Source organism: Scomber japonicus, chromosome 8 (genome assembly GCF_027409825.1).
Source record: "Scomber japonicus isolate fScoJap1 chromosome 8, fScoJap1.pri, whole genome shotgun sequence".
Taxonomy (NCBI): Eukaryota; Metazoa; Chordata; class Actinopteri; order Scombriformes; family Scombridae; genus Scomber; species Scomber japonicus.
Genome location: NC_070585.1, coordinates 14963276 through 14984055, shown reverse-complemented (window position 1 = coordinate 14984055; position 20780 = coordinate 14963276). Strand labels below are relative to the sequence as shown.

Genomic DNA, 20780 nt, shown 5'->3' with positions numbered 1-20780 from the left:
GTAGTTTTATATACAATATGATGCCTAGAGTGAAAGGCTTTTTAAATGCGGTGATCTCACCAATGTGCTCTACAATCACACACACACACACACACACACACATACAGTAAGCACATGCAAAGCTCTAACATGCACATCTCATTGTCTACATTATGCACATGATGTATTCTGTGGACAATTAAGGTCTAACATGTTTGCAGCAGCTCAACAGTAAGTAGATGTCTGCTGTTACAGAGCATCATTCATTTTGGCAGATTTATCAAAATTGCAGGGAGAGACTGTGACTGAATGTTTCACAAAAATAGCACATGCTAAAAAAAAGGGAGAAAAAATAAACCTTTCCCTCCCTCTGTTTATCTGTTTTGTTCTTCCTCTCTCTTTCCTCTTTTTCTTTGTCACTCTCACCATCCCCATTTCTTAGACCTCTCTCTTGCTCTCTTCCCTCTTTCTCTGCCTCTGTTTTTCCTCTCTCCATCAATACAGTCAGCCAATGACAGTTCTCGGGCTGAGGAAATGGATGGTGTGTCTATTTTTAGAACGAGGGAAGGAGGGCAAATCAAATCAAAAGTAAGCTAGAGAGAGAAAGAGAGAGAGAGAGAGGAAGGGAGAGAGAGGGAGGAGGGATGTGAGGAGAAGATAAATCTGCATTCTACCGCTGCCTCTGGTCAGAGACAGTTGGAGCTACAGAGCGCGCTCAAGGAGAAGCATCATCACTGGCTGGATTCACAGCATCATAAATTAAAAAACAAATACTGGACTGTGAGTAAGGCTGCACACTTATATTTGAGGTAGCAAGAGAAGAAAACATCAACAGGACTCGACATCTGTGAGCAGGTGAGTGTGAAAGCAAATTGAGCAGAAAAAACCTTACATAATCATTAATATTGCAAATGCATGATGTGAATTGACACAGGGTGCCTATTCTGTGCTTCAGCCCAGTTTTGCAGCCTCTGAACCATTTTTAGTTGCTGTATGCTGAAGGTGTGGTCTAAATTTAGCAACGGTTACACCTTGGAAGAAATTGGGAGAGGCTGGCATTTTGGTTTGGCATGCTCTATTTTTAGCAAGGAGGTTGGGACTAAAATATATTGCGGGCTACACTCGGGGTTATAACAATATGGGGTTACATAAGAAAACATATTCTGTGGCTTCACATGAGTAGGATGGCATTTAAAATACTCATCTATTTACGTTGCCTCTCTGCTCCTTGCTGGGATTGTTTGTATTTTGGGCTGTTTACATTGCCACTCCAAAGTAAGCAGGGGGTGGTGTCTGAAATGGGGAAAAGAGAGAGTCAGGAGGAGGACAGATGGGCTTACATGTGAATTAAATTTGATTGATACAGCAGGAGCCAAAAGAAGATAATTATGTTTCAAAAGGCTCAAAGTTACCAATGGTTATTTATCATGTTAGTGATATCCAGATGTAACAGCAGAATGATCTCAGAACAAAACTCATCAAGCTGAAGATGTCTTGGCACAAAGGGCACTTGAAAACACACATTATACTTCAAACATGTTGTTTCCTTTTACATTTCTGAAATGCTATTGGATCAAATAATGTTTTCTTTAATGGAAATAAGCATGGATGTGATAACACAGCCACAGACAACTTCCTGGACAAATGACATTGTTGTTTCAATTTGAGGATTCAAAATATCAATCAGTGCCTATTGAGTTTCTGTTTGAATCTGTTTTTGCAAGAAAAACATCTTCAAGATTCATTTAATTTAATGTAAAATTGAAAATGAGTCAATGAAAAACAGCTTTCCCAGGGATTATATGCACTCTGACTGTATACTCCTGTACATTTATGGTTTTGGCAATAAACATAGCACACTTCTCTCCTCCCTCCTTGTCTCTGTCGCTCAGCTATGCGGCCGCGGTCCAGACTGCTGTCCAAGAGAGGACTCCTGCTGCCCACAATCAGAGAGGGCACAGAGGAGACAGTGAGGGATTTGAATGAGGCCAACACACTCCACATGGCTGGCCACGGACAGTCTGTCTCCTCAGAGGACTACCTCCTCTCCATCTGCCACCTGGCCCACCCCACCTTCCCCACCAGGGATGTGTCTCCCAACAACATCCAGACACGACAGCAGGATGCCGTGCACCAGAGGCTGCGGCTGTCACGACTCAGTGGGACTACATCAGCCACCTTTGAATTCAACCCCAGAGAGGAGGCACATGCCATGAGTGTGCAGCAGGGAGAGGAGAAAGAACTAAATGGCAAACTGATGTTTGGAAACTCTGACCCTCTGGAGTATCTTTATGGACATCAGAACAATCTCTCCACCTGTCATTCGGGAGGTGTGAGAAGGGCATTTGCTGAGGGAAGGCTTATAAGACAGAATGGGAGAGTATGGGAGGGACAGGCTCGCTCCAGGGCGCACAGCATCCCCCGTTCTTCAAATGCAGGCCTCCCACGGCAACGCAAGAGCAGCTGCCCAGAGTTACACACCAGCACCAACACTTCCACCCCAAACACATCTCCAAAACATAGCCTGTACAGGTTGGAGGCCAGGACAGGGAGCATGGAAGACAGTGAGGCAGAGGGGGGGAGAACGAATCCAACCGTCAAACAGTCTCTCATCTCCCAGTGGATCTCTGACTGCAGGTCGGCTTGGAGAGAGGCGCGGGTGCGAGCCTGTATGCTACCAGCCATTGCAGAGATATAGGATGCAAAACTGGACAAACATTAGAAGACATTCCTCAATACTCTTTTTCTGCCAGTGATACTAAGAGACATTAAGAGATACATGGAAGTATCATGTATTTATATATAAGGGATATAATTAAATACACTTTAAAAAATACTGAGGCAAGTAAATATTGTCATGATAATCCATCTGTAACATTATATTAATGTCCTTATTTACTATTACAGCCCTCCTATGCTTAGGCTATGTATGCTGGTGATCATACAAAATTATAAAAGAAATGGACAAATCTGCAAAATCCTTTTATTGTGTGTTTTGTGAGCTAAGTACTACTCAATAAAACATTCTTTTGATACTCTCAACCAGTGACCATTGTTTATTTTGTTTTTTTCTCTGTGCTGTGATCTGTGTTTTCTTGCAAGTGCATGAACTCCCATTCTCAGCAGCCGTCAGGGTTTCTATGGTAACTGTTGTGGGATGCAGCTCTGGTAAACACAAATGTGGCAGAACACGGGCTGAGCAAAGATGACACCACTGAACCTAACCATGTGAGATGGAGGTCATCTGTGTAAAAAGCAAGGAATTATCAGGCATAACAATGAGCTGAGTGGAAAAGTCACTGATTCACATGAAGACATTTTAATATTACAAAGAGCAGAAATTCAGAATGGGATTACAATTTGAACAGAAATGATCTGCTATGATCATTTGAGCAGAATTGTTGTCATCCGAATTGGTTTAGCCAGAAAACACTCCATACAAAGCACCTTTAACTGTCACTTTAAATCTCAATCACTAGAGGGCAGGCTTATGACACTTACCACAGAACCATTGATAGAGAGAGTTTGGCCACCGTTCTGTGCTATGATTGGTTCAGGGGCTGTCACTTGATTCACAGGCGCCATGTTGTCACCATAAGTGCATCCCAGTTTTCATTTACATTAACTGAAAGCAACACGTGAAGATCAAATGTAACAAGTCATTAAGATATTTTTTGAAATAAAAATGCTGGCTGCAGCAAAATTGCATTTTTATTTTATTTTTTCACCAGATGAGGTCATTTAGTTGTATTCGGCCTATGGGAGAATACAATGCAGTGTTCCCCAATCCTGTTTGTCCTGTATTATGAAGTAAAGCAGACCGGTGAAAAATGTGAGTGCATCTAAAATTACCTGGATGTGTTGGTACGGATGTCAGAGTGTGCATTGTATCTGTGCATTGAAAATTAATGTGTTTGAGAGTGTGTGTGAGTGTGTGTGAGAGAGAGATATAGAGAGATGTAGATATAATGCTATAAATGCAGATCTGCAAGTCTCTATTTGTATCTGCACATACACATGTATGCACACACACATTTATTTTCAATGGACAACTGCAAACACCGGTGTTATGCTAGGAAGTGGAAGAACACTGATTGATGACTGACTACCAATGGTAATTTTACCATTTTTAAACAGTCATTGTGGTATACACACACAGAGGTACTTCTTTAAGGATCCTTCCCATGTTGTGAGCCAATAATAATAACATTTATGAGCCTGTCACTGGAGAAAACAAGTGCTTTATATAGACATAGCATGTCTCCATCGAACCTTATAGTGAAAACATGCCACCTATTATTGAGTTGACTGAACTCTCTCTATATACGGCTCTGATTTACCACATTTATCACCAGTTTTCATTGAACAAGGGGACACAGTTTCTGGAGAGACTTGTTGCTGTCTGAATGATGTAAGCACTGTAGAGTCTAGGCAGGATGTCTGAAAAAAGGCAGAGTAAAACCAAAACTACCACGCATGCTCAATACCAGTAAGTGAGAAGCTTTGCTACTTGTAATTTGAGAACCACTACATAAAAACAACTCTCTGAAGCAGTTGAACCTTGGTGAAAAAGCATTGGATCATTTGGTTATACATTTTACAGCCCATCTTTACATTTAAGTGAAGTTAGCCCAGCCGGACACTTTCTGTCCAGAAGTCAGCAGAATTGTTTATTTGTTCAATGACAACCTATGTCATACATTTTGTATTTTTGGTCAGCTGTCAATATTACAAGTTTAGTCAAAAAAGCATTCAGAAGATCATAAATGTTTGAAACCAACCCTTCACGTAAGAGAAATGTATTTGAAAAAGAAAACAATGACATTTGCTGACCTTATTACCAAAACTTCAACCATGCTTACTTGCCATATCTGTGGCCAAATACAGTTTTCGAGTGCAATGAGGGATTAATATCAATACAGTATTTTGAGGTTCTGCCAACAAGCAAAGTTCATCTAGTTTATAACCAGTCTCTGTCATGTTCCAAGATACAGTTACCTTCATTATCATAAAAGATGACAAAAACTATCAAACAAGACTAAAATTGTATTGTATCAAATATATCCTGTAAAACAACTTGTTGGTAGCTCATTTGTGATCACAGAAACATGAACTGGAAGACAGAAGTATCAGAATCAAGGGGGGGGGGGGGGGGTATAAATACTGATGGTTTCCATAAGAAAAACCCTTTCACTGTCACAAGACAAGAGTCAAGTATAGACGCTGGAAACTTTTAAAAAAAGGCTCATGCTGTCATGTCAACTTGCAATTCTCGCTTTCTCTTCACACTTGCTGCCATCCACATTCAACCTACTTACAGTACGCCCACTTAAGGATGGTGGTCCCATGACAGTATAACATGTATATTATCAAATATAAAGTCATTTAAACAATTTTTTTAACAATTACATTTATGCACAATTACAATGTTTTAAAGTCTGTCGTTTCTGCAGGTTGTTTCAGACAAACCAGAGCAGCTGTGTTTACCTTGGTTGGCTCTGTTTAGGTTTCAGGTTTTATTATTGTTACTGAACTGCCTAAAAGGTTTAGCTTTAGTGTATTTGGCATAAACTGTAGTGGGGAATAAGTAGTTAAAAGGAACAGTGTTACATTTTTTAATTACAAAATAAATGTAACTGTAATCCATTACAGTTACTTAATCCATTACAGTTACTGATAAAAATGTGTAATTAGATTAAAGTTACTTATGAAGATGTTGATGATTACAAAGATATAGGGACCCTCATTTTAATCTCATAACGATTGAATAATGTGCCATAAACAATGGATAATTTCAACCATACCGAAGAATTCTCAACTTATCAACTTAAACTACTTTGTACCCTTTTGACCTTCACCATTCATCTTGAAACACAAAACCACCGCTCTCTTTATACAGCAGCCGGAAGCTTACTTATGCTGCAGTGTTGTATATGTATGAATCTCTCAATTGTATTCATATTGTAGGGTGACAGATCTGACCTGCATACAATAATATACAAGCTGTTCCCACTTTGTTCAGACATTGACTGATTAGGATTTGTAGCTGAAGCAAGAGATAAGGCAGTGAGTAACTGTTCTTAGGCAAGCCCAGAGGATAGTGACTGAGCCATCCCATATTCTTCATTTAGAATATGAGCTCCTGCCCTCGGGCAGACGATATAGAGTCCCTAACTACAAACTCAACCGTTTTAAGAATTCATTTGTTCCAACCTCCATCAAATTCCTAAACAATGCTGCTTAAGGCCGAAGATTGTGCAATCATTTTATAGTGCTTTTATTATGGTGATCTTTTAGCATGTGTTTTTCCCATTGTTGTATGTATGTGTTGTGTACAATGTTATGGGATATGTGCAATACTGGTATGTAACTGTCGTTGGGATGGTATGGTTGGTGATGTTTTGTCTGTTGTCATTGTGGCTGTCAAGGCATTTATGTCCAAGACAAATTTCCCTAAGCGGGACAATAAAGTATATTGTATTGTATTGTATTGTATTGTATTGATCACATGCATTTTGCAGTTTGTAATTTCGTATTTTTTCAATCCATCACTTTCTCATACTGTTCACTGTGCATTTTATCTCCTGGTCTGAGTGATTCTGACTAAAATGAAATGAGAAGTGCAACCACACTAAGCTCAAAGTCTGCAGAGGAAGAGGCTGCTGACGTTATTGGTTCCTGTCGGTTCATTCCTACACAGGGTCTCACTTCGCCGCTTTTGGTGATCACTGCTTCACAAAAAAGGAAACATAAATTAGCACAGATATTTATAGTTTGTAATTCCCTTACATACCCAATACCACATGCCACATACCCAAACCCGAGTTCACCTCCTACACTGTCAATAGGGCAATCAGAAAAAAAACATTAATTTCCATCAGACATGATGGTCATATATGCACTGCAATTCAGCTCTAAACCACAAAGTTGTTAAGTTCCTGTGTCAGAATGTGCAAAGGAACACGCTGTACTGAACAGATGTGAGCCAATGCACTCTACAGTCCCCAATAAGTGAAAGAGATTAAACATTCACTGGAGGGACATATAAAATATTCAAGTCTGCTAAGTGCAGAATGAAAGTGGAGTTATCAGAGGTGGCATTAAGTACACTGTATCACTACAACACGCAGTGTGATTCCTAAATCCCCTGACAAGTCAACCAGAAAATGTTAGAAAGTGTGACTCAAATTTTTCCACACTCAATTTTTTGATGTGTTGCAATGTGGTTGAATTGGTATCACTTTTGCTGACCACCTGACCACTTGTGTTTAGTCTGTACCATGTAATATATGAAAGTCCCTTCCACCAACCGTTAATGTCACGAAGACCCACGTCTTAAAATAGTATGTATTGGTTTTGCCAGATTTCAACAGAATTAAAAATGTTGTTGGTATTTCAAAGATTTAGAATTATGTTTGGTGAAACATCAAGCAAAAACACATGATTACCATAAACCAAATTTAAAGTCTAGATTTCAAGACAATATAAAGCATCTAATGTTTAGGCAATTCAAAGTGCTTTATATGAAACACTAAGCATTAAGATAGATTTCAGGGTTGACAGATATGTTGTTAAAAGAACTGAAAGTTGCAGTAGTAGTTTCGAATAGTTTCACACTCAGTTGGCAGAGTGAGGGAAAGGGTATTCATTTGGTTGCAATCTGCAACCTCAACACTGGACAAGTGCTAAATAAGTGTGTTGAACAAATCAGTGACTGGATCTGCCAAATTGTTCTTCAATTAAAAACCAAAATGGAAGAAATTGTTTTGGAGCAACTTCAATTGGTAATGTTAAAACCACAAACCAAGCCAGAAATCTTGGTGTGGTCATGGAGTCAGACCTGAATTTCTATAGCCACATTAAGAAAGTTACAAAAATCTGCCTGCTACCACCTGAACAATATATCAAGGATTAAAGGACTTATGTCTCACCAGGATTTGGAAAAACCATGCATTTATCATCAGTAAACTTGACTACTGTAACAATGTCTTTATACTGTAGGTCTCCCTAACAACTGACAACTGCAGTTGATTCAGATGCTGCTGAACTAAAATACTTTTGTTGATTTATAAAGAACTGAATGCTTTAGGGCCAAAATCAATTTCTGATCATCAGCTACATTATGAACCATTCAGACCTCTATAGGTTTATGAAAAAATAATATAAATAAATGTTTTGTTTACGTATGTATTTTTGTAGTTTGGGTGAAGAAACACATTAAATTAAGCCTACATTTTTCAGAAAGTTGAACTTTTGGAGATGGAAATGACAAAACAGAAAATGTGCTTGTATAAGTAGTTTGGCAATATAACAGTCACCATCGTCTAGTGTTAGTTATCATCCTATTGAACAGTCATACATTTTCTAATAGCTTTCATTGCAAATCGCAGCATTTTTATATTTTCACTATGTCAATCATTTTGTGTTGTTCCGGCTTATTGGCCTAAACGCTGAGGAAAAAAGAATAAATGAAAAATGGAGAGTGAAACAAGAAGTTGGCATGGGATTTCACACTGTCAAAAAAAGGAAAAATAAAGAAGAACACAAAACTGAAACTGACATTACATCACTGTTTATCATGGAACCAAGCATTTCCGTACAAACCTTGAGAGGTCACTTCATTCCAGAACAACTACAGAATATAACAAATATAAAATGAAAAGAAGCAGAAATGAAGGGCAGAATCCATTCATTAGATCATGCTGATCATACATATTTTTTGCGTGGCAACCACTGTGGAAAGAAGTGATGCTTCCAAGCATTCACACATTTGATTTTTTGCTAAAGGTGTTAACCACTGTTGAGCTGTAAAGATCACCTTCTCACGCTTTGTCTTAGCAAATGTATAGAAATTCACACATGGAATAAATCACTTGACAACAGTCTTATCTCAAAACCATTACCAAGTATGTGAAGATAAGATAAACCTCAGGGTGCATATAATGACATACCAAATTTACCATAAAATACCAATTTTAACAAGTTGTCATTTTCTTTTCTTTTTTTCTTTTGGGTTTTTTGACTCCTTTCATGAAATATTTTCGATGAGGTGACAAAACAGACATAAATACAAAAGCCATACTTTCTACCACAGCACAACTCCACACTGTATATCTGTGTGTGTGTGTGTGTGTGTGTGTCTGTCTGTGTTTTCTTTTTTTAAGTATTTTGGGCATTGTATAACCTTTTCAATAGACAGTACAAAGATGGTAGAAAACAATATGGGGCCTTAACCTCACCTGTACTATTAACTTTATATTGCAAATAGTTAAGTGCAAAACATGACCTGTTTGTTCAAGTCATTGCTTCTTGTGGTATCAAAATGAATGAAAAGTGTAAAAAGATTTTTTAACAGTCAAATACAGTCAAATATTATTAATATATGTAGAGGAGGAGTAGAGTGGGATGACAGAGTGGTTTATTCTGCGGTTTTGACATTTTTCAGTTTCCATTTGCAAAAGTTCCCCGTGACAACAGGAAGGATGAGGTAAGTGTTTAACAGCGCATATAAGCTGACCATCACCTATCACCCATCACAGTGCATTCTCACTCAAGCTACACTTACTGTAGTGCCTTTCTATCATCTCCATCACAAGCAAGATTTAGTTATTTTTCATCATCATCTTTTGTCATCTTGACCAAAGGGGAAACCAACAATGTTCAGCATCTTTAAATTGACTCTGGTCCTGGCTGCCGTGGTTTGCGTCTCTGTAGCCCAATGTAAGTTTTTATCTCTTTTTATCATTTCAAATATACAATATTACATAGACAACACTAGGTTTGTACTCTTGACAAACAACCAGAGTACAAAAATAAAAAGCATTTATTTTGGCTATGTTGGTAGCTATGCACTGTAATGCCGCACAGTCAAAAGGATTTTTGATTAAATGAAATGATTTATTTATCCCCTCCTCTCTAGTGTATGAATCCAAACAGCAGTGTCTGTGTCAACGACTCCGGAATGGAATTCCCAAAAAATCTGAAGTCAAAGACATCCAGATCTATCCTGCAACGATGTTCTGTGACAAAGTGGAGATTATGTAAGAATTTGTATTATAAAGACAAAATGTAATTTGCAGTTTGAAATATTCAGTTGATATAAAAGTGCGGCTCAAATGACGCCCTATAAGGAATGATATGCCATGTAAAATGTCACAAAATTGTCTAGCCTGAATGAGTTAGTTATAATGAATCCAACATATATTAGAGAAGAGCCACTCGACTTAAAAACAGGATTATTAACTCCTGGTAAAGCAACAACAATCAGGAAACCCATCAGTCTACCTGCATGGTTCATCTGTTACATTTTAGTGAAAAAAGGGTTCTTTCTCATTCACCTGAACTCACCTCTATTGTCCTTTTCAACAGTGTCACCCAGAGCAATGGCTTACGCTATTGCCTGAACCCTGAGCTAAAAGCAGTGAGAAAACGCCTGGATTTCATCATGTAAGTATACTTCACAATATCATCTTCAGCATACACTTACCACGCACCCATGATGAAACACCATTTTTAACATTTATATTTTTAAGTTAATATTTTAAATTTCTGCTCACTGCTGCAATGAATCTAATGTGTATCTTTGTGTTATTATAAAGCTACAAGAAGAGACAGAGCACTTCTACCACCGCCCAAGCAACTCCATTCAGCGGCACTTCCAACCCAAGCAGCTCTAACACAGCTCGCAACTGATTCTCTCTTTAACTCCTCAGATTAATAAGCTCTGATGACCACTGACAAATGCACCTTCAACAAATGTAGATGTAAATGGATTAAATACTTTGTCTATTTATCTTCTATTTATACCTACAGTATGCTCTATTGTATTTTTTTACCAGTTTGTTTATTAAAATAAATGTTGTAACACAAGTCTTTCACATTGTTTGTGCTTTCATTTTCTAATGAACAAGAAAATCAAGGTTGTTGAGTTCTTTTCTGGTTCAAGTCTATCTGTGTCCCACATCAAGAGTGCTACCTTGTGGTTCAGGGCTGCTAATGCAAGAAATATGCAGAATATGTGCCCATTCACATACCTCGTGATCTCATCAAGGCTTAGGTTGCCAAGCATTAAATATCAGAGTCTAAGGTGTCTTCTAGGCATCATTAATATGATTTACTAATTATTACATGTGTCCGATAACAGAGGACACCAACCCTCTGCGATTACAGGGTCAATATCCTGCCTCTACCCTGTGTTCCCATTCAGCCGTGACAGGGGGCAGGAGACAGGGGCGGGTCAGCTCAGGTTGAGTCCCATAGGCTGTTAACCTCTACTCCCATCACACGCACACACACACACTTTCACACACACACTTTCACACACACACACACACACACACACAGCTCTCCTTTTTAGGACATTGCACTGACTTCTATTCACTGTGGTTAGCTTAACCTAAACCATGACCATAACCTAAACCTAACCTAAATTCACACTTTATCCCCGAACATAACCAGGACCTCAGAAACCATGTTTGGATGATTAGGACTGGGCTTTGGTCTCCATGAACAGTGGTTCTCAAAGTGGGGTTCGGGGTCCCCTAGGGTTCCCCTAAGGTGGTTCCAGGGGGACCATAGAAAAAAAATAAAAGTAATGAATAATATAGTGACAGAATGTATGACTATGTGGTTGTGTATACATATTATTGGTATAGGTTAAAAGCAATAATCTCATTAGACGGGGGAGACCCTGCGAAAAAATCAAACCCAGAAGGACTACTGGTTCTGACAAGGTCAGGTACTGGAAAAGGTCACAAAGAAGTAACAAAGGTCACTAAGAGATAACAAACAAACACACACACACACACACACAGACACGCATTCATTCATTTCCTGGAGGCTTACCCCTAACTTTAAAACCATAGTCACATGAGCCCTAACCTTTACCCAATAACTTTAACCAGTGGGGCCCATCAGCTTGTTCTATGTGAATGACACTCAAACAGTACTAAGTATTTTTTTATATATATATATTCTTCCCCCAATTTGATAGAAAACGTATAGCCTACCTTCATATTACTAATCTCATTGCAGAATTACAACAGCATTGTGTGTTTTCCTCACGCTTATTGTTATCGCTGCTTATTAAACAGTAATAACAACCGTTACATTGCACCACTCCAGGGATACGGGGCTTTTTGAGTTTCGGGTCATTACTTCCGCCGGCTCCGCTGAAGGGAGAGGCGCGTTCACTGGCGCTGCTGCTGTCTGTGTGGCCAATTCAGCTCTCTGTTTACTCTTTGCATGTCCAAAAGTCATGGATGACCAAACCGGTGAGCAAACATACATTATTTGTTCGTTCAGTCTGTCAGATCAACGCGACTGCGACAGAAAAATCACTGTGACAGTGGAATAACTTCGACAGGAGAGGAGACACTGACAGATTGAGGTAAGTGTTTAATATGCTGTAGCACGCATGTTGTCTTTGAATGCTGCAGATCACTGAATAAAAAGACACCGGCTAGAATTAATATGTGATGCATGCAGAAATTATGAAACATACCAATTAACAACTCGATTTTTCATAGTCTATTATTTTTTTTTCAGAAATGCTGTTGTTTATATGCTGCAATAATACTTAAGACGTGTATTCCCACACCTCTAATGGCGTGACTTCGGTTCCTGTTTTTGCAAGTCACTGTATCTGGCTTCCCAGTGCTGACGTGAGGAGTGTCAGCTGTCTAGAAAGTATAGACTACAAGTATAAACCAAATATGAACCCTGCTAGAATTTCTGCCTGTCATCCGTGATTTAACGTGGAGAAGATGCAGGTGGAAAGTGAGCCAGGAACAGGTTGATCAGGTGCACTGGTTACAGAGGCAGGCAGGTTTACAATAACACAACAGCACCATAGAGTGGCTTTCTCTGTTGCATAAACAGGGAACTAACTGTAGAATAACTTCTACCACATCCTTAATTCCTAAACTCTAATTTCCTTGTGAAAAATAGTTTCCTAGTAGTTCTGCTGCTCGCTGGTAGATGTAGAGACTAGAAAGTGAGGGTGATTCTGGCATAAACTGATATTGATGACACTGCAACCAACATCTCTGGTTCTATTTGGGGCCGCTCAGTAACAGGACACCATGCACTATGCACAGTAAATACAAGTCTGGTCTCTGCTGGTGTGTTCATTCTCCGACGTCTTACATAATAGGAACATGAATCCATGCATTTATTTATCAACCTAACTTCTTCTGCATGGCTGTTGTTGCACTACATACCTTGCTTCCACAGGACCGAGCCTTTCTATCAGCCTAATGTGACAAACATGTGTCATGTCATGTGATGAAGGGTTCGAGTTTGAAGTCCAAAGCCAAGCAGAGTGGACTATTACACCGTCACCCTCCAAATTCTCCTGTGGTCAACCCCTCTGATCTGGTGTCAAAATGGCCTCAAGGCAGGGAGACATGCCAGGTAATGGGAGAGGAGGAGGTAAAATAGGCAATAAGTGTCTAATGCTAGTCCTCTTTGACCAAGTCATTTTCTGTCTTGTGAAATGGGCAAGTAGTTTTGTTGAGTTATCAGAAATATTGTACTTAAATTACAAATTACGCCGCAGCAATAGAGGCCGGCTCGGCATCTGGATTCTTCGCTGCCATGTCGTCTCCCATTGGAATGACCCGACGCAATATCAGCTATGACGAGCACATGGATTCCCCCATGCATTCACCACCTGCAGATTTGGCTGTCAACATCTTATGGAAGGACCCTGTCATCCCTCAGCACAAGTTTAGGAACGCTGAAGAGGTACTTCCCTGTTTTGTTTTGCTTTTTTGTACTTTCTGACCCAACTTGTTTTGGAGATAGGAATTGAGAGTTAGAGTTACTTAAAGAGTTATGTAAAGTTACTTGAAGAAAATGTTTGTATTGGCTTGTGTCTTGGAGGTTATGTGCAAGCCGATACATATTTGATGTGCTCATCTATCTGTTGTGTGACTGATTTGTGAGTTAATCCTTACCGTATACACTTTGTTACCAGGACGGTGAAAGTTACGTGAAGATGCCGACTTTTGAGCCAATGTTACCAGCCAGGTCCCCAGTGCCTGTGGTGAAAGCCAAAGCCACCTCTTTAATGAGCTCAATTATGATCAGTAAGTCCACAAATCTACTAAGTAACTTAATAGAAGAACATTTATTTTCATTTTGACAAATATGGCATAAGGCGTGGAATTTCAGATTAAGTTTCTTCATTACATATCACAGAGTTACATAAGCTTTACCTCCTGTCCTGGGATTTTATCTGATGTTATTTTAGCTCCTATGGATGAAAAAGCTGCAGTGTAATTTGCTATAATGGATCATAGTACATTAAAAGATTGGCTAATTTCATTTTTGCTGCTGACTACATATCCATCTTCACATAGAGCAGACCCATGAAAACCTCCAGAGGTTTGAACACCAGGCAGGGCTGACGGAGGCTGTATATTCTCCCCATAAGGGCCTCTCTGAGGAGACCCGCTTTCACCGACTGGCTGATAGCACACTTCCAGTGAGTATGACCAAATATAAGGCAGCAGCCTTGATGTGTCAGTGATAACTTTCTTACTGCCCTCTAATAACTGGAAAATTATCTCTCCACACATGAAGGTGCTATATGCTTGAAAGGCCTTAGAACATGAATACAATTTTAAAAACATTTTTGTGTAAACCAAAGGTTGAAGATCTGATTTTCATCAGTTGTACCTGATCAGACATACAGTATACGGTGAAGACTGTTTAGAGTGAAATGTAAAAGAAACTAGTCTTTAAAATTGTATTGAAGTTTGTTTTCCCTCAGGTTGGATTCCAAGGGATGGGAGAAATTTTAATTGAAAATGTTATAGTCAACAAGCTCAGAAAGTAGGTTTTTGTGATCATAATGTGGAGTACATAATGAACACTGAAAACAAGAATGTATAAAAATAAGAACAAAATAAGAAAAAAACTGAACCCGCCCAGACAGAAACATTGTGTGTCAAATGTGTTCCAGTTGTAATGATTAAGTATTGTCCTCAATCTTTACTTGGGTCCAGGTGAAAGGTTTAGCAAAAAGACTGTTTTCGAAAGTCACAGAGGAGGGCGCTGTGCATGCATCTTTGTTCTTGTACCACCCTGATTTGCACGCAGCACCTGTGAGTGTATCAGTGCACAAGTGTTGCGTCTTCTGTCTAGATATGTTCACCTTCACTATTACGCAGTGTTGAAAACACAAGAGCATGAAAGCACATCATCAGGAAAATATCCCTACTAAAACATTATGGTATCTTTGTTGTTACTTACTATGACCAGGTATTATTGTGAGAAATCACATCATTAAACAGTATTGTAGTGGCCTGTTGAGTCACTGCAGTCTGGAAGAATAGCTTGGTAAACACATTACGTAATCAATTCTGTGCGGCTTCCATAGAATGGAGCTTGTATCAGCCATGGTATCAGCACAGTGTTGCCAGGCAACGCCCTTAAATGAATCGAGCCCCCTTATTTTCTCAAACGGACCAATCACAGCGCTCCTAACAAAAAGGGGAAGGATTGGAGGCCTGCTGCGGTCTGTGTACAGATTGCATCGCTTGTGTTTTCGAGAAATAACCCTCCCTTACGCTTGTTAAAACAGCTAATTATGGACAAAATGAAGAAACATAACGGACTGGAACGTCAAAGAAATCTTATTATAAAAAGGTACGTGAAGACGTTACTGTATTAAGGCCTTGTGTTAACGTACAATCCTGTCGGTAACCAGGCCGCTAGCAAAGCAACCGTGTTGGCTAGCTGGTAGAGCTGGTTTTCAAGCTAACCCGAGTAAACAAATGTTTTTATAACTTTAGGTGGCAATTATCAGCCTTAAGACAACTGAACAGGTTACAGTGGAGCCCATAAGTCAGAATCAAAGAGGTTAACGTTACATTAGCTTACTGTGTAGATTGAAGGTGTTGTTAGCAGTCACTGTTAGCACCGAGCTAAACACTACATTACACTACGCTGCACTTAACGCTAGTCTAGAAAGTGAATCCACCAGAGACCACTTCCATGCCTGTGGGATATTTCATTGTTTTTACATTGCCGAGGTGACATGTTAATGATTATGGCAGTTGTGTCCTGATCTAACCTTTTAACAAGTTTCACACTATTCCCAGATTGTGCCTCACATGTGTTAGTATTACATGATGGTACAAATGTAGAGGTACATGGAAGGCACTGGGGCTAGCGTGAAACACATTTTACACTGTTGTAGAAATAAGAAGGCAAGATTGACATTTGCCCTTGCGTCTGCCCTAACCCTAGTTTATAGTGCTTGTGTAGTTTGGCTGGGGTCCAGCAGGGTCGGGGTACTGATTAAATCTATGAGGATATGACCCAGATAATTCAGTGGTAGCACCTGTGCAAGTGGTGGGTATGAGTTTGGACAGTCATCAGACATATGGATGAGATTACATCAACATTGAATGGAGACTGAACATTGCAGAAATCCTACCTGCAACTTTTATTGAAATAAAATGTTGAGGCAGGCAGGCAACCAGTTTTCTGAGTTAATTTCAAGTTTTTAACCGTCATAGTAATATTGGTTCTTAAATAGTACAGCTTACTGTCTCAGTGCTTATTTTATAGTTTGTAAATATGAGCTATTCTGTTATATTAATATAATTTCATCATGGGGAGGTTTGTCCTATCTTTTTCCACCCATAACACAGGGTGACTGATGATTGGATCCAAGGATCCATGACGCACTTTGTTGGTGTTAGTTTTTATTTGCAGGTCCAGAAAAACACTGATGACCTTTTGCATTGTGTATTCAGGGATTGTTTGCTCTTTAAATGAGATCAATGCCACGTCTCTGACAAATCTGTCACAAACATGTGGTGTTAGTCTAACATGGACATGGGATAAATATAGCATCAACATTTATTGCTTATACCAGTATACTATTAAAATGATCTGCCAATTATTTTCTTGATAAACTTATATAATATCCATATCTATAAAATCTGAAAATAGGGGAAAATGCCTGTTCTAACTTTTTTTAGAGCAAATGATGATGACTTTAAGCTTATTATTTTTGCCTGATCTGCAGTCAAAAAGTCAACAAGATGACCTAGAAAATCTTCTCTGTTCTCATTTGAGAAGCTGCAACCAGCAAATGTTTAGCATGTATTTGTTTGTCAAAATAACCCAGCACATCTAACACAGTGTGTTACATTAACGTACTGTTTACAGTATGAATAGTATTCCTGGTCAGTATTGTGAACATTTTCCTCAACTTAAACTTTTTTTGGGAGCATGGGTGGGGTGTAACAAATGTCCAACGAAGAGGTGCTCATATGACACGTTTTACACAGGAGGCTATTGGGCTATTATGCACCTTGACATTAAGGTAAATTCTTTGTATGTGTAAACCTATTTGACAATAAACTGATTCTAAATAGATGCTGATTAATTTTCTGTCAATCGGCTATTCTGAAATGAACAGCCAGCCAGCTGTGGTTATGAATGAATTTCTGATATATACGGGGTGATTCTGGATTGATGGCGCTCATTCTTTCATTGTTTGTTAAATTTTTTTGTCTTTTCTGTCTGCAGAAGTTGAGAATGCCAAGCGGGGACTTCAAGGAGGACAGGATTACAACATCAGCACAATCCACCCCAAGTGGCACTCCTTGTGTCACCCCCTCCGTCACCCCCTCCGTCACCCCATCTGTCACCCCCTGTGTTAGTCCCTACTCATCACCAGTTGTTAAGCGCAGGTAGGCAATATTCATCTGAATCATTTAGATAATTTTCAGCTCATATTATTATTTGATCTATAATGTTTGCATTCCTGAATATGGCATTCTCCTTTGCCCGTACTAGTTGCCATATGGCATATCCACGATTCATTAATTTATTTATTTATTTTGCTTGTTTGCTCATGACATGCTCTGTTTTGGCGGAAATACAGGAGCTGGTTCCAGCTGAGTCCTGTGCCATTTCTTACAACCCCAGAGCTCAGCAGCCCCAGCCACAACACAGACATGGGAGGAAACGAGGGAGGTGGAGGAGAGAGATGGAGCTTTTTTGGAACTCGCTCTGTGGTACAGAAGTCCCCCACTGACCCCGGCTCGGACACCAGCACCGGTGAGAGATTTATACCTGGTTGAACCCTCTGCCCCAGTGTTTTGTTTTTTCCTCTGAATACAATAGTACTGGTACCACTGGCATAGATGAACACTGTTTGCAGCTCAATAGCAGGTGAAATCAGTGGGAATTTTCCAGTCACAGGCCAGAACTGCATTAAAGCCTTTATCTGTGATTCAAATGTAAACAAAAAGGGCAACTCCACCAAATCAAGACACACTGGGTGATTCTCCATGACTCTTAATGATAGGCAGGTGTTTTTTATACAAGGACTAACACTATACATACAATAAAAATAAGTCATGAAGCAGACGGATACTTTATGAACAGCTTCATGGAATTATGAACAGCATACACAATACACAAAATGTTTTTTGATCCAAAACCTAAACTCTCCAGTTATGTCTGTAGGCATATTTCAGATTTATGTGTGTTTAAAAAACTACCATTAGGGCCTTTTAATCATGACACGAAAACTTGATCATTAAAAACTCGAGTTCAGTCATTAAAGCCATGTTTTACCCCTCTGTCCGCTCCCTGCAGGCTTCTCACTGCAGTCCTACTTAGGTCTGCAGAAGTCCTCCACCATGGATGGCACCAACACCCAAGTCAGCCTCAAGGGGGAGGACCCTGCCAACTTCATACCCCCTAAGATTGAAATCACAGGCATCGACACCAAGCGGGTGCAGCCACGACCACACAAACTCAAACCTCGGGACATGAATGTTTTAACACCTTCGGGCTTCTGAATCTAAACCAGCCCCCTATTCACATCTCTGTACCACATACTCTGCAGTTATCCTCTCTGTGTGGCTTCCTTCCCTCCTCCATCCCCTCTGCCTCCCTGCACTGAGACAGAGGGGATGGAGGACCACCTGTGCTGTTAGCTCACCGACCCCTGAGACATTACCGCACTGTTACTCCTCTCAGTGGACCGACTCAGACGGATTCCAGTCTCTTCCAACTAATTTGTCCAAATAAAGCTTCAAATAATATGATTTGTTATCCCTAAAGATGGTACTTCTTTGTATTGTTATCGTAGTTACGTCACGTAATGGATGCACTGGCATGCGTTGCCTTGATGTGCTTGTTCCATTTGTTTTTAGTGATGGCACAACATTCAAGTTGTCGAAATATCTTGTCAGTCTTTTGCTTTAGCTAACAACTTTAGCGCTGCCTCTCATACTATAACTGACCAGCTATTTCAATCTATTATGCTCTGTTGCCTCATTTGTATTATTATTTTTTTTTAATTTTAAAAAAGCTCACAGTTTTGTAGTTGTTTGGTGCTTTTCTGTTAGCATGCAGAATAGTAGTATTGTGTGACTGATACTGTGCCTCAGCCTGCAGCGTGTCTGCTTTTGGCATTTGCCACTTAAGTTCTGCAATTTTTTAATATTATTTGGCATTTCATTTTACCTGATGTGATGTGAGTGTGACTGCTGACCTGAAGTGGTTTTTTAAAAATTATTATTATTATTTCAAGTATTTTTCATATTGTTCTGCTTTAAATCAACATTATTCATTCTAAATAGTAGTTGGTATGTTGGGTTTATCACATTTTTATATTTAATCATAATAGGCCTCAATATGCTACAAGAATACAAAGCATTGAAGTGGTCATTTTCAATTTTGCATTTTTTTTTTGTCACAATCCAAGAATCTCTGCTGTTTTAATTGAAAATGTTGACGAATTCCAGTAAGTAATTGCACATGGGAGATTTCCTCCAATTTACTGTAAATAAATCTGATATTAACAAGCAAAAGTGGTTCTCCGTCTCATTTCTTCACAAAAGCATAATGCAATTTTAGGCAACATGAGAATGTATATTAATCCTTTATTATTTATTTACCCTTATTATTTTAAAATAATCATATACTCTTGACAGTTTTTCCATTTCAGGCTACTTGTTAGTTAAAGGACAGATTCACAATTTTCTCAGTATTGAAACAATAGTGCTTGTACGGACAGTAAAACAGGTTTGTAGTCATTCCTCCTGTTCACACTGGGCATTAACAAAGAGTGATTTAAGTAATGAAGAGTAATAATCCAGACTGTGTTCACTGTAGAAATGTAGTCAAATGTTTGAAGATAGTTTTAAGCCTCAGCAGCCCGACTGTGTCAAATCAACTCGAGTCAGTAAAATATTCTTTCTTTTATTACTTATCCTGTGCTGCAGCTCACCAGGGAAACGCCAACATGTCATTTGATACTACAAAGACTAGACTCAAGAAAATATTGACTTGGCTAACTTAGCCTCATATTATCTTCAGTTTAATATTTGAATATGAGTGTGGACTGTGGACCCCCCACCACCACCACCACCACCAATCACTGACACTGAAAGCTCATTAGGTACTGAACTTTCAATAGTCAGCACAAACAGGAGGAATAATTACAGCAAGCAAAAAACTGTTAGAGTCATCATTAGTGCACCTGTTTTTAGATAAAGACTTCACATACAAGACACAAGTTTTGAAAATATGATGTATTTTTACCCGACAGTATATAAAGTAGTTAAACATAGCTAGACCTTCAGCATTAAAACTAGTATTCATATTTAGTCAGTGTAAACCGTGCATTAAAGTAATACTTTAATGCAATAATGTAATACTTTAAGTACTAGTAATACTAGTAGTACTGATATCATTTAGGTAAATTAACAACCTCAAAAGTCTGAAATAATTTCCATTATCATGTAATCAACATGCAAAGC

The 20780-nt window shown here is 39.1% G+C and overlaps 3 protein-coding genes across 4 annotated transcripts; all 3 read left to right on the top strand.

Annotated features, from left to right (window-relative positions):
• Positions 1-1810: 1810 nt before the first annotated feature.
• si:dkeyp-72g9.4 (uncharacterized) lies at positions 1811-2971 on the top strand. The gene has a single exon (XM_053324225.1). It carries the CDS (start codon positions 1874-1876, stop codon positions 2675-2677), a length of 804 nt encoding a protein of 267 aa, XP_053180200.1. The 5' UTR covers positions 1811-1873; the 3' UTR covers positions 2678-2971.
• A 6563-nt stretch (positions 2972-9534) lies between these two features.
• On the top strand, positions 9535-10793 carry LOC128363276 (C-X-C motif chemokine 10-like). Its single transcript, XM_053324230.1, has 4 exons — positions 9535-9699; positions 9899-10019; positions 10348-10425; positions 10578-10793. The coding sequence occupies exons 1-4, from the start codon at positions 9636-9638 to the stop codon at positions 10669-10671; spliced, it is 357 nt and encodes a 118-aa protein (XP_053180205.1). The 5' UTR covers positions 9535-9635; the 3' UTR covers positions 10672-10793.
• Positions 10794-12218: 1425 nt separating this feature from the next.
• LOC128362640 (putative monooxygenase p33MONOX) lies at positions 12219-19829 on the top strand. Of its 2 annotated transcripts, none has more exons than XM_053323468.1 (8): positions 12219-12367; positions 13213-13392; positions 13538-13725; positions 13958-14069; positions 14343-14467; positions 17530-17693; positions 17888-18063; positions 18607-19829. In XM_053323468.1, exons 2-8 carry the CDS (start codon positions 13365-13367, stop codon positions 18810-18812), a joined length of 999 nt encoding a protein of 332 aa, XP_053179443.1. In that variant the 5' UTR covers positions 12219-12367; positions 13213-13364; the 3' UTR covers positions 18813-19829. The 2 variants fall into 2 exon arrangements, with proteins under 2 accessions (XP_053179443.1, XP_053179444.1); XM_053323469.1 differs by having other exon boundaries at positions 12235-12367; positions 13270-13392.
• The last annotated feature ends 951 nt before the right edge of the window (positions 19830-20780 follow it).

Coding starts and splice junctions, on each gene's coding strand:
- si:dkeyp-72g9.4 (XM_053324225.1), top strand. CDS start 1,874: ATGCGGCCGCGGTCCAGACTGCTGTCCAAGAGAGGACTCCTGCTGCCC.
- LOC128362640 (XM_053323468.1), top strand. CDS start 13,365: ATGGCCTCAAGGCAGGGAGACATGCCAG. Junction 14,468..17,529: donor TGGCTGATAGCACACTTCCA/GTGAGTATGACC, acceptor TTCTGTCTGCAG/AAGTTGAGAATGCCAAGCGG. Junction 18,064..18,606: donor CGGCTCGGACACCAGCACCG/GTGAGAGATTTA, acceptor CGCTCCCTGCAG/GCTTCTCACTGCAGTCCTAC.
- LOC128363276 (XM_053324230.1), top strand. CDS start 9,636: ATGTTCAGCATCTTTAAATTGACTCTGGTCCTGGCTGCCGTGGTTTGC. Junction 9,700..9,898: donor TTGCGTCTCTGTAGCCCAAT/GTAAGTTTTTAT, acceptor CCTCCTCTCTAG/TGTATGAATCCAAACAGCAG. Junction 10,426..10,577: donor AAACGCCTGGATTTCATCAT/GTAAGTATACTT, acceptor GTTATTATAAAG/CTACAAGAAGAGACAGAGCA.